The sequence below is a fragment of the Mauremys reevesii genome, linkage group 3 (assembly GCF_016161935.1).
Source record: "Mauremys reevesii isolate NIE-2019 linkage group 3, ASM1616193v1, whole genome shotgun sequence".
Classification (NCBI taxonomy): domain Eukaryota; kingdom Metazoa; phylum Chordata; order Testudines; family Geoemydidae; genus Mauremys; species Mauremys reevesii.
The window spans coordinates 190,963,713-190,976,433 of NC_052625.1; the positions used below are offsets into that span (position 1 = coordinate 190,963,713).

At 39.2% G+C, this 12,721-nt stretch overlaps 1 protein-coding gene across 4 annotated transcripts in view; it reads left to right on the forward strand.

Annotated features, from left to right (window-relative positions):
- Window positions 1-12,721, forward strand: part of KLHL29 (kelch like family member 29) — a 544,314-nt gene that overhangs the window by 454,191 nt on the left and 77,402 nt on the right. For all 4 annotated transcript variants that reach the window (XM_039532518.1, XM_039532519.1, XM_039532520.1 and 1 more), the window contains one exon: window positions 3,785-3,923. In XM_039532518.1, coding sequence (XP_039388452.1) covers window positions 3,785-3,923 — 139 coding nt within the window. The remainder of the gene's footprint in view (window positions 1-3,784; window positions 3,924-12,721) is intronic.

A 12,721-nucleotide genomic window follows, 5' to 3' on the forward strand; every position in this document is an offset into this window, starting at 1 on the left:
AAGTCACTTATCCCCCTCCCCTCTCCTCCTACTGTTTTCTTGGGAGGCAAGAGAGAATGACGGCCCCTTTCCTTTCCCCGACTCATAAGTACAAAGCTGTTATCCAAGGAGATGTTTTTGTCTTCACATCATGTGGAATCTTCTCCATCTGTCAAGTGGGGAATAACCAATCCCCATGTCACATCATCATGGAATGTACAGAGTGATCAGCACAGTCATAGACAGGTGTGCAGTGTAATTTCTCAGTTGAGTGGGAGGGACTGTTGTCCAGTGGTTAGAGTTGGAATCTGGGAATCAGAGATGCTGAATTCTGTTCCTGACTCTGCTGCTGACTCACTGTATGACCTCTGCAGAATCACTTCAACATTCTGTGCCTCTCTTTCTCTTGTGAACTGGGTATAACTGTGTTTAAAGTACGTCCTAGCTGGGTTGTGAAGGGTAATAGTGGTAAAGTGGTAAAGTACCTCTCACCCCAAACTTTGTGGAGCTGTTTGGAGGGAGAGTTTTAAATCATATCCCTTTTTTGGTTTTACTGTCCTTAGCCCAGTGGCAGAGCCCATGGAGCTATGGGAGAGCAAGCTGGATTCTATTCTATATCATGCATCATCAGTTTTCAGCCAGGTTCTGGTTACAGGATCCTTAGCATTAGTAATGATGTAAGCAACAGAAATGACCCAGCTTAATTTCTTAGATCCTATAGTGAGCGGGAACATAGGAACAAATCCTTTGACTTGTGAATTGCATATATTGGCCATGGACTCACTGAGGGGAGAAAACATGGGGGCCCACTGTGCTAGTTTTATGGTCTTTGGGTATGTCTGCACTGCAATCGGGAGGTGTGATTGTCGCACACATAGGCATACCCATAGCTTTGATCAAGTTAGCTCGCTAAAAATAGAGTATAGCCACCGCGGCAGCATGTTTAGCCAACCAAATACAGCCCTGCCCACAAGCCTGGCTACGTACTTGGGGCAGCTAGCCCTTGCTGCTGCTTGTGACACCATGGGTACGCTGCTCTATTTACACGTGTTGCAGTTACACCTCCCATTGCAGTGTAGATATTCCCTTTCCTCTATTTCGCTTGCTATAATTGTGCTGTGCATATAAGTGGGTCCAGAAAGAGAGAAAGAGAGAAAGACTCCCTCTTTAAAAGCAAAGAAACCAAAAGAGTAAATGAATAATAATAAATGCCCCTCAGGGCCCCTTTATGATTCTTTTAGGGAATCCCACCTTTAGGAGGAAAAGATGAAAATAGGAACTCCAAAAGAGAGAAGCAAGGGAAAGCTCAGATCATTTTTCACTGCCAGGACTGCAGTGTACAATTCATCTGCAGGCATTATTACCTGGTGAAAAAATTTGTTTTGCAACTGAGCCTGAGTCCTCATAAATCATTAATGCCTGGCTAAGCACAGTATGAGCATTACAAATATACTGAGAATAAGGATACATTCTGATATAGCCTTGTATCCAATACTAATGCCTGCTAGTTATTTAGTAATACAAAGGGGTCTCAACAAGGAAGATCAATGAATCAATGGAGCTTCCTGACTTCCTCCTTTCTTCCTTCTCTTTTCTCCCTGCCTTGTCTCACTTTGATTCAGAAACTGAGCTACATAACAAAAAGGACTATTCAGGGCAGTCTAATGGGTCAGAGGGGAGAGGGGGGAATTATAACCTCAAAATTGCAGAGGCAAAATAGAAGCCTTTCTGCTTCTTCTCAGGGTTTATATTGTTATGAGCCAAACTTGTGGAACCAAAGACCTCGCTCACTTAGGCCTATTCAGGCAAAACACCCATTGGCGCGCTGGATTTTCAGCAGGGGTTTTGACTGAACAAGGCCTGCAGGGTTCAGGCCCAACTCAGACTTTGGCCCATGTTTTAGAGTCCATCATCAAATGTTTGCCACAAGCAAAAGCTTAAAACTTCTCTAGATAAGAGGGAACACTTTCATCCCCATTTAAGTTTTGCATTTGCTTGAGCAATAGTATTATGTTTTAGAATGTGTTAAAAATAGTCCATGGTGTAGCACCCACAGGACAGAGTGGTATATTTTCCTCTATTATAGATCTGACACAAGCCTACTGTTATTTCTGTGCCCTCTCTAATGATCTGCTTGCTCTCTGGAGGATGCTGACCCATTTCAGCGCATAGTAATTAGCCTTTCAGACACTACTGTGTTTCCATTAAATAGATATAAATGTGCAAGGTGACATTTGTTTACTTAGTCCTGAAAAATGTTCACCACAGATGTTGGGGTTTGGTTGGATTTCAGTTTGCTTTTTAATGTAGCAGTTGAGTATTTGCATGCTTTTTTGTTCTGTTGGATAACTGAGGCATCTCTAAAATGACGCTTGATGAATTTCATTTTGGAGGCAGAAGAAACATGACTGCAGCATAAGATTATTTGGTCCTGATTCTCTTTTACACTAAGGCCCCTTTATATCACTTTGCAATATAGTGGACATAAATACAATTACACCCCTTTAAGATGCCTTTACACTGCAAAGGGGGCTTGCATGTGAATGAGAATTGGACCCTTTAGATGTAAAGATTTGATGTTGTTTGAGGAAATGAAGATGTTGACCTATTGCAAATATGTATATGTGTGTGTGTGTGCACGTGTGTATATATGTATGTGTGTATATATATATATAATGTGCATATATAGATATATGTATATATAAAACACATTAATATTAAAGTCAGTTTTATCATCTTGATCACTGTCTTCAACCCCACTACTCCCCCTCAACTTAACTGTATGTTATTTGTCCTGATAATTATTCTGGTCTCCAACCTTAGTGAAAGGCTTTCACCTAAATGATCCAACAGGCGTATAGAACATCTAGGTTGCTTAATAGTTCACATTCACATATGAAGACATGTGGCATGCTGTTATTTCATTCTCTCAGTACCGAGAGACTGTGTGAGAGGAGGCATCATGCGAGGTAGGTGCTTACTGCAGGACAGAAATACTTTCAGAGGTTATTTTTGTCATTGTGAATCTCTTGTGATGTGCGAAAGTCGATTGTTGCTGTAAATTAAGCTATCAAAGGCTACAGATTAAAAATGCTGAAATGGTGAAAATCCTCTGAGTGTAAAAAATGGGAAATAGTAAAAAAGCCAAGAATTCTGTTAAAAGATTAGCTTAATATATTACATTGTCACCTATATTCTTATGTTCTTATATTGTAAAGATATTTTATGAGCTGCATTGATAATCCTGGTTAAACTTTAATACAATATAGTATAACATAATACTTATAATTAATAGTATTGTATTTTGTTGACTGAGAAACTTCACACATTCTTAGTATGTTTGAGTTTAAGATATGCTGGTTTTGGTTTTATTCTTTTGACACATATCCAGTTCATATTACATCAAAATGCCATGTTTTTACTTAATATTATTCCAATACATTCAAAAGTTAGTTGCATTTGGAGAAAAATTATGTAGTTCTCACATTCTGTTATAAGAAATTATATTCAACTTTTCTGTGATGATGCGTTATCTGTGTGTCTGATTTGCTGATGCTCGAATTTTTAAATTTTTGTTTTTAACCCCTACAAGTTTAGGATTTTTAAAAATTATTTAGACCTACTGGTTCCTGCTTTTTTTTTTTAATACCCAGTTTGTTTATTATTTCTTTGACTGTCAGTGTTGAGCCAGTCTTGCCAACAAACAATATCAAGTGTTTCCTATTTCTCTACTTCTTTACAAGAAAAAAATAAATAAAAACTCTTAATGGGAACCCTGGCACTGTCTGTCTTCTCTGTTCTGCAGAAATGTTGAAGGAGTTGAACCAGCAACGCAGAGCGAAAGAGTTTACAGACCTGAAAATTATTGTTGAAGGCAAAGAGTTTGAAGTCCACCAAAATGTTCTAGCTTCCTGCAGCTTGTATTTCAAGGACCTGATTAAAAGGTTTGCCTTCCTTCCAGCTGTGATCTGGTCTGTTCTTTTGTAGGGCGCATTTGTGTCGCTTTTTTCTTCCCCTCTCTTGCAGGTTTATGAAGATTGAATCTCCTGTCACAGAGCCAGTAGCCATTCTTTCCACCTCCTTTGAATGTATTTTCAAACCGAGACTCAGATCCATTTGTTACACATCTGACTCATACAATGTAATTATTTCTGATCAGTAATGGCCTATTTTGGCTGAAGAAGGTGTTCCATCACTAAGAATTCCAAGCTTAAAACAGAACTATTAGTAGTAATCCAGACCACATGATAGAACTATTGCTATCAATATTTTAAAGGGATTCCATTACATAGTACAAAACTTTATCCTTCAGGCTACAGTGAGCCATAAGCTTTCCTGTGAATGATGCTGAAACTTCATAACAATAAAGTATTTAGACAATATTAACCCCTTCAGCCCTGAAATCTTTGTTACATGCCATGTGTGGCACTTAGGAGAAAGGAGCATTAATATTTATAAAAAATATTATTTGGGGCCTTTTTAAAGGCAAAAAGTCAATTGACAAATTTTCATAGGAAAAATTGGAAAGAGACAATGTTAGATAAAAATATAACTCAGTCTGCATGTTAGACTAAGAGGAGTTTTTCTTAAGCAAACACTGCTTTAGCTTAGAGTAGATGTAATATGTACATTTCTAAACCTCATGCCTCTGCCTTTGCATCCCCCCCTCAGTTTCTAGCTGATTGATTCTAAACAGTGCATGATAATCTTTTTTTTCCATTACATTGATTTTTCAATTTGTATGCTTCATATACTCGATAGGAATAAATTGGTACTTTCATATTATTAGTAAGTTAGAGTAGCAAGAAGGGAGGAATTAAAAAAAAAAAACTACCACCAGGATAACTTTCATTTTTCTCTCAATCATCAGCAAATTAATGCAGCTGCTGATTTTGCCTTGCAGTATTTTCCTAAGCAGACTGAGCCTGGACTGTGCTAAAAAATGGAATTACAGAACATTTTGCTTGCTTTCAAATTCTGTATTTAAATTTTACCAACTAACACAATAGTGATGGTATTTTATTTCAGGATGGCATATTGGCTGATATCTCCTTTTCAATGTATTATGTCCTTTTGCACAAAGCTGTTTTTCTAATTGTGCATATATATTACATTACTATGATATAATTGTGCTTGACTGCCTTATCAATTATTCATAAAAAATATGTTGGCCCGGTAGCTTGTTATTTTCCCTCTGTAAACCTAATGATTGCTAGCTCTAGCTATGATGTATCTCTTTTCTGTCCTTTTTCTCCTGTCTGCTCATTATCACTTGCTAGTTAAGGCTACAGTATATGCCTCTCACCGAGATAAGGTATGCAGTCTATAGGGAAAGGAGATCTTAGACATCCTTTATAGAAACCCAGTAATTGACTGGCCAAGGTGTGACATTTGGATTTGACTGTGAAGATGTTGGTTCATCTACAAAAGTCATCAGGCACCATCTATTTCTAGAGAGAATCTGGGAAGGAGTGTAATTTAGTTGTCGAATGGAGATGAACCATAGACTGAATGCTGATTTAACAGAGCAATCATTTACAAAAAAAAAGTCTTAAATGCAGTTCTCTGAAAAGTGACTCTGCAAAAGTGGAATCCTGGAGTTCCACACTTGTTTCTCTGTGACTCACATCAGACTCACTCAGTTTCCGACTGAAAAGGGTGGGTGTTTATTCCCCCTGAACTGCAGGCTCTGAAAACTCAACCAGGAATTTGAAAGTCAGCTTGTGTTCTTCTCCTTCTCACACATCGGCAGCAGTAGTAAGCATTCTCAGGTCAAATTCTGACCTCAGCTAGACTGGCTCAGCCCCACTGTCTTCAATATATGGCCTCGCTCTCACTCATGTAACCTCGATGAATGCTTATGGGGCCACACAGGTGGATCCAAGGCAGCAACATTTTTATTACTGGTGATGACACTTGAATAGGGAGGAACCCCGCTTGATGCCAGGCTGAGTTTTCAGGCTGTCTGGTGGGGAAAATAGGAAAAATAAATGTTCACCTGCTGAGTGTGCAAATTTGTGCTAGAGTCTTTGAGAGACCTTAAACCTGAGACCCTGAGGTGCCATTTTAAAGATGCACTTTTCAGGGAACTACACTGGAAAGCCCAATCCTGCAATGACCCCGTGGAAGTTAATGGGAGTTGAGGACACTTAACTTGCAAGAGGCCATCAGCACCTTGTGGGAGCATGCCCTTAGTAGTATAAAATCATGATAGTTCACAGTGACAGTATATTTATAAATATAGCATGTTTAGAATGTTCTCTTGATAATGGTCATGTGTTGCTAACAGCTCCTTTGAGGAAAGATGAAACGCAGATCACACGGAAACCTTAATATGATTTATATTGCACTCTTTCTATTATCATAAAAATAAAAACAGACAGTTGGATTAAGTGGCTGAAGAATAAGTAAATATCTTTGTACTTCCTAAATATTTATATAAAGGACATTGAGTTCAGTGGTACAATAGATATAAGATCTGATTCCGCTCCAGCTGAAGTCAACAAGAGTTTGGTCCCTGACTTCAGTGGGAACAGGATCATCCCTGTAAAGATGCTCTGGGTGTGTGTCTACATGTCATCATGTATATACATGTTTGCAAAATACCTTTCAGTGTACTTGCATCATATATCCTGCACTGTGGACAAACGACTGCCCTAACACATCTGATTATCTGTATCTGATACCACTGAGTGTTGTAGGTGAATATCTGAAGGCAGAATAGCAAGTGACACCCCAAATGAGTAAAACCGGATGGTTAGAAAATAATTAATGCCAATTACAATGTCTTTAAAGGATAAATCCAGCACTCAGATTCAGTGTACCGCATTGTAATGAAAATGACACAGTCAGATTTGACTGACCCAAAACTGAATATACATTTTAAAACAAACATTAATTTATCTATATGCCATTAAAATATTTATATTTTCAAATAAAAACATATTGTTCTCCTGATCCTAGAAGATCTGTTGGTTCTTAAAAATGGCGTGATCCTGTAAGGTGCTGAGCCCACTAGCCCCACACCAGCAAAGCACTTAAATACATGAGTAGTCCCATTGACAATGTACTTACAATTAAACACAAGCTTATATGCTTTGTTGGGTGAAAACCAGAGTGCACCAGACCAAGCCCAAATTGTGCTTTCAGCCAATATTTAAAAAAAAAAAAAAAAAGACTCCTACGCTGAACATCCCAACAATAACAAGTCAATGAATTGGGCTTCTTCACTGTCTGGCATTCTTTCCCCATCCTGCTGCTATACCTATATGCTTCATTCCTACAAGCAGGAAGCATATTGAAATGTGTCTGAACTCTGCTCCAGGTTTCTTGTACCCTCCATGCTCACAAGAATGAAGCAGACAGGCAAAGCAGAAGGATTGGGTGAGATGTGTGTGCCCTCAAACCAAAGCACAGCTGGCAGGCCTAATTATATTACTATCATTCTTATGCCCCTTTACTTTGTAGCTTTCTTAAACATCAGACTCTTAGAACAGACTTACTACTCTTTATGTTAAATTTGTAAGGAGTTTTTTTTCTTGGTGACTCTTTTGGTTAATGTTTAGAACGTTCCTCGTGAGAGAGATGTATTTCATTACCTGATCTTATCACTTGCTCCTAGAGCTGGTGATAAGATAGACCGCATGTTCAGCCCTTGTTGGAGGGAGTCCTCTGGCTAATCAGGTGGCATTACTCAAGATCCTATTCAGAGTTGGCTAACAGGAGGTTACTGCAGTAGATTACCTTGAGGAGGGGGTGAATGTTAAACAAGGGTGAGAGGTGGAGAAACAGGAGGATCCCCTGTAACCTAAAAAATATCCACATATCTTGTATATGTGCATTGGAGTTGGCCCCTAACAGATACCCCAAGCTGAATTATTTCCAATTACGGAAGCGAGGTTGAAATAAAGACCAGAATCTGAATCTGAGTTTTGTGGCTCTAGCTCAACCCATATGTGTATGCTATAAGTGTGTATATGTCAGATACACCTGTGATCATCTCTACATGACTAGAGATAGACCAGAATCCAAACAGCCCTCCCTCCAACTTTGATTCCCCCCCCCATATATTTTTATCGGGGGATAGAGGGCATGTTTCAAAATCCAAATCTTAATTTTTGCATTGGGCTCCATCTCTATAATAGGCCAAACCAAAACCCCATACCCAAGCATCCCTCCCCTCCCAACTTTGGCAAGGTTGTCCACATTCCAGAACCGGATTTTACAGCTTCATTTGTAACTAGAATTCCTTGTTTTGATTGTGTGTGTCTGGAAGAAAGGAATGGAAAATCCCATGAAGTGGTATAATGTTTTTAAACTGCATCCTAAGTAAACAAATACAGCTGCCGTATAAATGGCAAAGTGAACTTCACCGGAGCTCTTTAATTAGCTTTTTTTTTTTCCTAAACCCCAAGTCCTGGAATCCTTACCAAATTCACATTGATAGGAAGTTCTTGGCTTAAAATCCCTTTCTGGGCCCAAATACTGGCTCTTATAAGCAAACCTCAGCGTTGTATTTCTTTGTGAGGCAGCAGTACAGAGAAGTTCAAATAGTATTCTGTACCTTTTAACTGTTCAAGATTTGCTTTTAATGATGCTCTTAACTTTGTAGCCCCAAGGGCTGGCTAATTCCAGTAGCGTACAGCATAAAATACACACAGCAGGAGATTAGATCACAAAGCCAAGAATTCTGATGGAACATAATCTGGCAACACTCTGGTCCTATTTCTTTTCCAAAGGAGCAAAGTCACTTTAGTTCATGACCAAATTGTTTTTCCAGGATAGCCTGCTTCTTTTCTCTGTTGTTTTGTTTTTCTAAAATGGGGTAGCGGGTCCTCTTTTTATATCTGGGACCTGGGTGCTAAGGCTTTCACCCTTGTAAATCCAGTGTGACTTCACTGAAGTCATGAGAGTTACTCTGGATTCACACCATTGTAAAAGAAGGCAGAATTTGGATGCAAGACAGAGAAATCTGCCTCTCTCCATTTGAAACAGTCTGACAAAACTGCAAAAGCATTCAGGTGTCTGGAAAACAGATTGTCTGGTTTGTGTTTACCTCATGAGAAGTCAAAAATGAGAAATAGCAGATGAAAGAAAAATCCACTCTTAGCAATCCCTTCCTGTTTTGCTTCTTATCAAGAACTTTTGCTTTTAACCCCAGTTGAGAAGTCGGGAGCATATCTGCATCTGCCTCTTTCAGCTTCCCTGTAAAGATAAAACATTTGTGAAAGTAAATCCTTGCTTTATTTTATTTTATTTTATTTTATTTTGAAAGAGGAGGAGAAGGTCTTGAAAATCAGATACGTTTTTCAGGTGCAATCAGAGATGTACTGTACATAGAGGGATATCATCAGTTGTTTCTGTTAAACTATTCATGGGGCCTATGAAAAAGGGAAGTTTAATGGAAAGTACAAAGTGTTCTGTTCTTTTGCTGCGAAGGTGCAAGTAATGCTATAAATGCCTTTCCTCTTAAACAAGTAACTCATAGCTACAGTATGTTGGGCTTGAAATACTGCCATGGGAAGTAGATTTATGTTCCTACAAGTGGCAGCCATTTTTGTCATTGCTGTTCTCCTGCCGTTTGTATTTTGTTAAGCAGCAGCAACACTCACACCCTAATGTCACAGCTGGCCGCTAGCGTTTGATACTACGCAGCTGCCAGGCTCTGAAAAACATGTTTTCACTGAGCAGAAGTTCACATGCTTCACTATAAACGAACTGCAGGTTACAAATACTTAACTGTGCTTCTGAACCAAAGGGCCAAGGAACTGACACAGAGTCCAGAGCAGACATTTCAGTGTGACTGTATTCAGCCAAGCAAACGCAGTCGTGGATTGGTGGGGTGACAGGCTTGCTCTGGATGCTTGCTCTGCATTGGGAGACAGATAAATTCATTCTGTTTTGAAAGACAAAACCTGGCAAGTGCGGCAGGGCAGGTCCATCTTGAAGCTCAGGCTATGGCGCGGAAATCAAGCCTCTGCCTCAGGACAGTTCCAGCCTGCAGAGGTACCATGCGGAATCACTTAACCTCAGCCTTCTCCCTCTCTTTGGTAGGCAGAGGCTTCTCACTCACGTAATTTCTAGACAGAACTACAAATCCTACAAATCTTATCCAAGAAATGACAGACTAATCACTCCCTTGCCCTCGCTCTGGCTAGACTTATCTGTGAGCCACATTGCTGTCATGCAGCCGCTCGGAAGACGCTGATTCGTGTGACTTACATCTCAGGGCCCAGTCTGAGCTTGGCTGTGTTGTGGACTTGCAATTTACGGGCAAAGGGGAAGAGTTATGTTACAAGAGCCAGTTAAAGCTAAATGGATCAAAAACAGATAGGCAAAAACTGCACAGTCCAGGGACTGGAACTAGGCTCTTCAACTCTGTGGTTTTCGGCCACCCCCCAAAAGCTTGTCTTGCCTTAAAATGAAAATAATCAAATATGATGGTTCAGGGTGCTAGAGGGTAGCTGTAGGGGGTCAAGGATGAGTCTGACCCTGCCTATCCCACCTGTGTTTACAACACTGCACAAGTGCATTTTGAGGTGGGATTTATTTATTTATTTTTGCCTTTCTTTAACATCCGGCATTGGCCACTGCTGGATTAGGATACTGAATTTATGTTAATGATATGATCAGCTTTTGCCAAATCCTTTGTTCCTGTTGCACTAACCACTGATGGGCAAAATGTGCAGAGCAGTTCTTGAAGGTTTGCTATAGGTAACAAATCCACAGTACCAATAATAGGAGATATGTGAAAACACACTACCAGTTACGTGGTATAATACCTTTCACTTACATATTTTTTAAAAGTGGTACATGCCTTGTCTAAGGGTTTGCCTTTACAGGGACACTCAGAAAAGTGAATTAAGCTAAACCGGATTAAGGCCACTTTAATTTTGAATTAGAGTGCCCACACAAGGATCTAATGCAGTTTAACTAATTCACTTTAAATTCACACATTTAGTTAATACAGATTAACTTTCCTGAATGTCCCCATGTAGACAAGCCTTAACTGTATTACAAAAATGTAACTGTAAGACCCTATATCAAAGAGCTAGCACCTTGCAAAATTCATTCTAATCCTTGAAATGCCAATTAGGACCTTAGGGCTACTACCTTAATATAAATACATAATCGTAATAGTTAATAAATAAATATTTAATTATCCCCCCCCCAGCATTGAAAGGGAGCCTTAGATATACCTACAGAAACACTTGTGTAAATTTCACCACATCCAGTTAAATAAATTTGTTGTTATTTGTATAATGCCAACTGTGTAGTAAGCTGTTTTATTATTGTGCAGTAAATATGGTCAGAAGAGATCAGATCTGAGTGGGATGAGGGGAACCTTTAGTTTTTTCAAGAATTAACTGTTGTCGGTCACGACATTTATTTTTAATTCTTCTTCCTTCGTCTAAAATCCCCAAAGCAAAAATTTAGTTCCTCAATATATTTTGCTGTCTTCTGTTCAAATGAGGGTTTTGCAAGTATGTTGGTGCCCAGACTCTTAATACTGTGGCCCAGTTTTTCATTACTCTACAAGCAGGTCCTTAGAGGGACTCACTTTGTCCCCCGACTCTAGCAAGAGTCCAGAGACAGCAAATGTTGCTCTTCCAAGAGCCATTGGCTCATTCTCTTGCCACTTGTTTAAGCTGACCTCTTGAAGCTTGTCTGTTTCTTTCTCAAGTCTCAGCAGGGAGGCAGATTTGTATTTCAGTCTGTGATCTCAGCTACTATAGCATTACACCCTTCAACTGAGCCTGGCCTTGCTTTTTTGAAGCAGCCTGCATAGAGCAATTAGATTGTGTTCCGTCTTTGAATAGCCTTAAAACCATATTTGATATTTGCCTCCTTTGTTCGTTTGTTTTGTTCTGGCCATGTCTCTTGTTAACAAAAGCGTTTCTTGTTAATCCTATAGTTTGTCTTGGTCTAAAATGATGATTTGTCTGATTTGTGGATGGTGCATTAGGAGAAAATGCCCGATACACAAACAGGTTTACACTCATGGAACTCCACTGACTTTACTGGGGATTGAACAGCTGCAAACTGAGAGCGTTTGGCCCCTGGTATGCTAAACCAGCCTTGCCAAATTCTTTTTGCCTGGAGCAAGTAATAACATTATCTGCATCAATGTCATGGTAAAGGGTGGACAAGTAGATTTTGTGCCTGGTCAGGTAAATTTTCATGATGAATTTGCAAGGCTGTGTTTAAACACTAATTTATTTAATCTCATGATTTTGCTAGTTCTTTACCCTAATCACAGTATAGCATCGTTACAGTACGTATTTTTCTTGTCTCATGAGACAGATGAATAGTATCTGAGGCTCCAGATAATATTTATCTCTGAGATAGCATAAAGAAGGCAGAGATTTGCAAGTTAGTACATTTTGATATCGATAAAATAATTCCAAAAGAGAAGCCATGCTAGGGTATAATTTATTTTAAAAAAATCCTATTTAATAGAACATCCACTGCTTTATGGCACATGTATTGCAATGATGTTGCTCTATAAATGTCCCTTGTTGTCATCATTTATATGACTGATTATCTTGCAGCTGTATAAACTCTAGTAACTCAGTAAATAACATGTGACCACAGTGTGTACGTGCATCTTGGGGTCTGTGTTGTGTAAGTCCATGTTGTTGTGTTTGTGTATCTGTACATTTATATCTCATGATGAACCTATAATTATACAGAATCGTAAATCAAGCTCTTAGGCATGAAACATTGCTTTCCATGCAGAGTA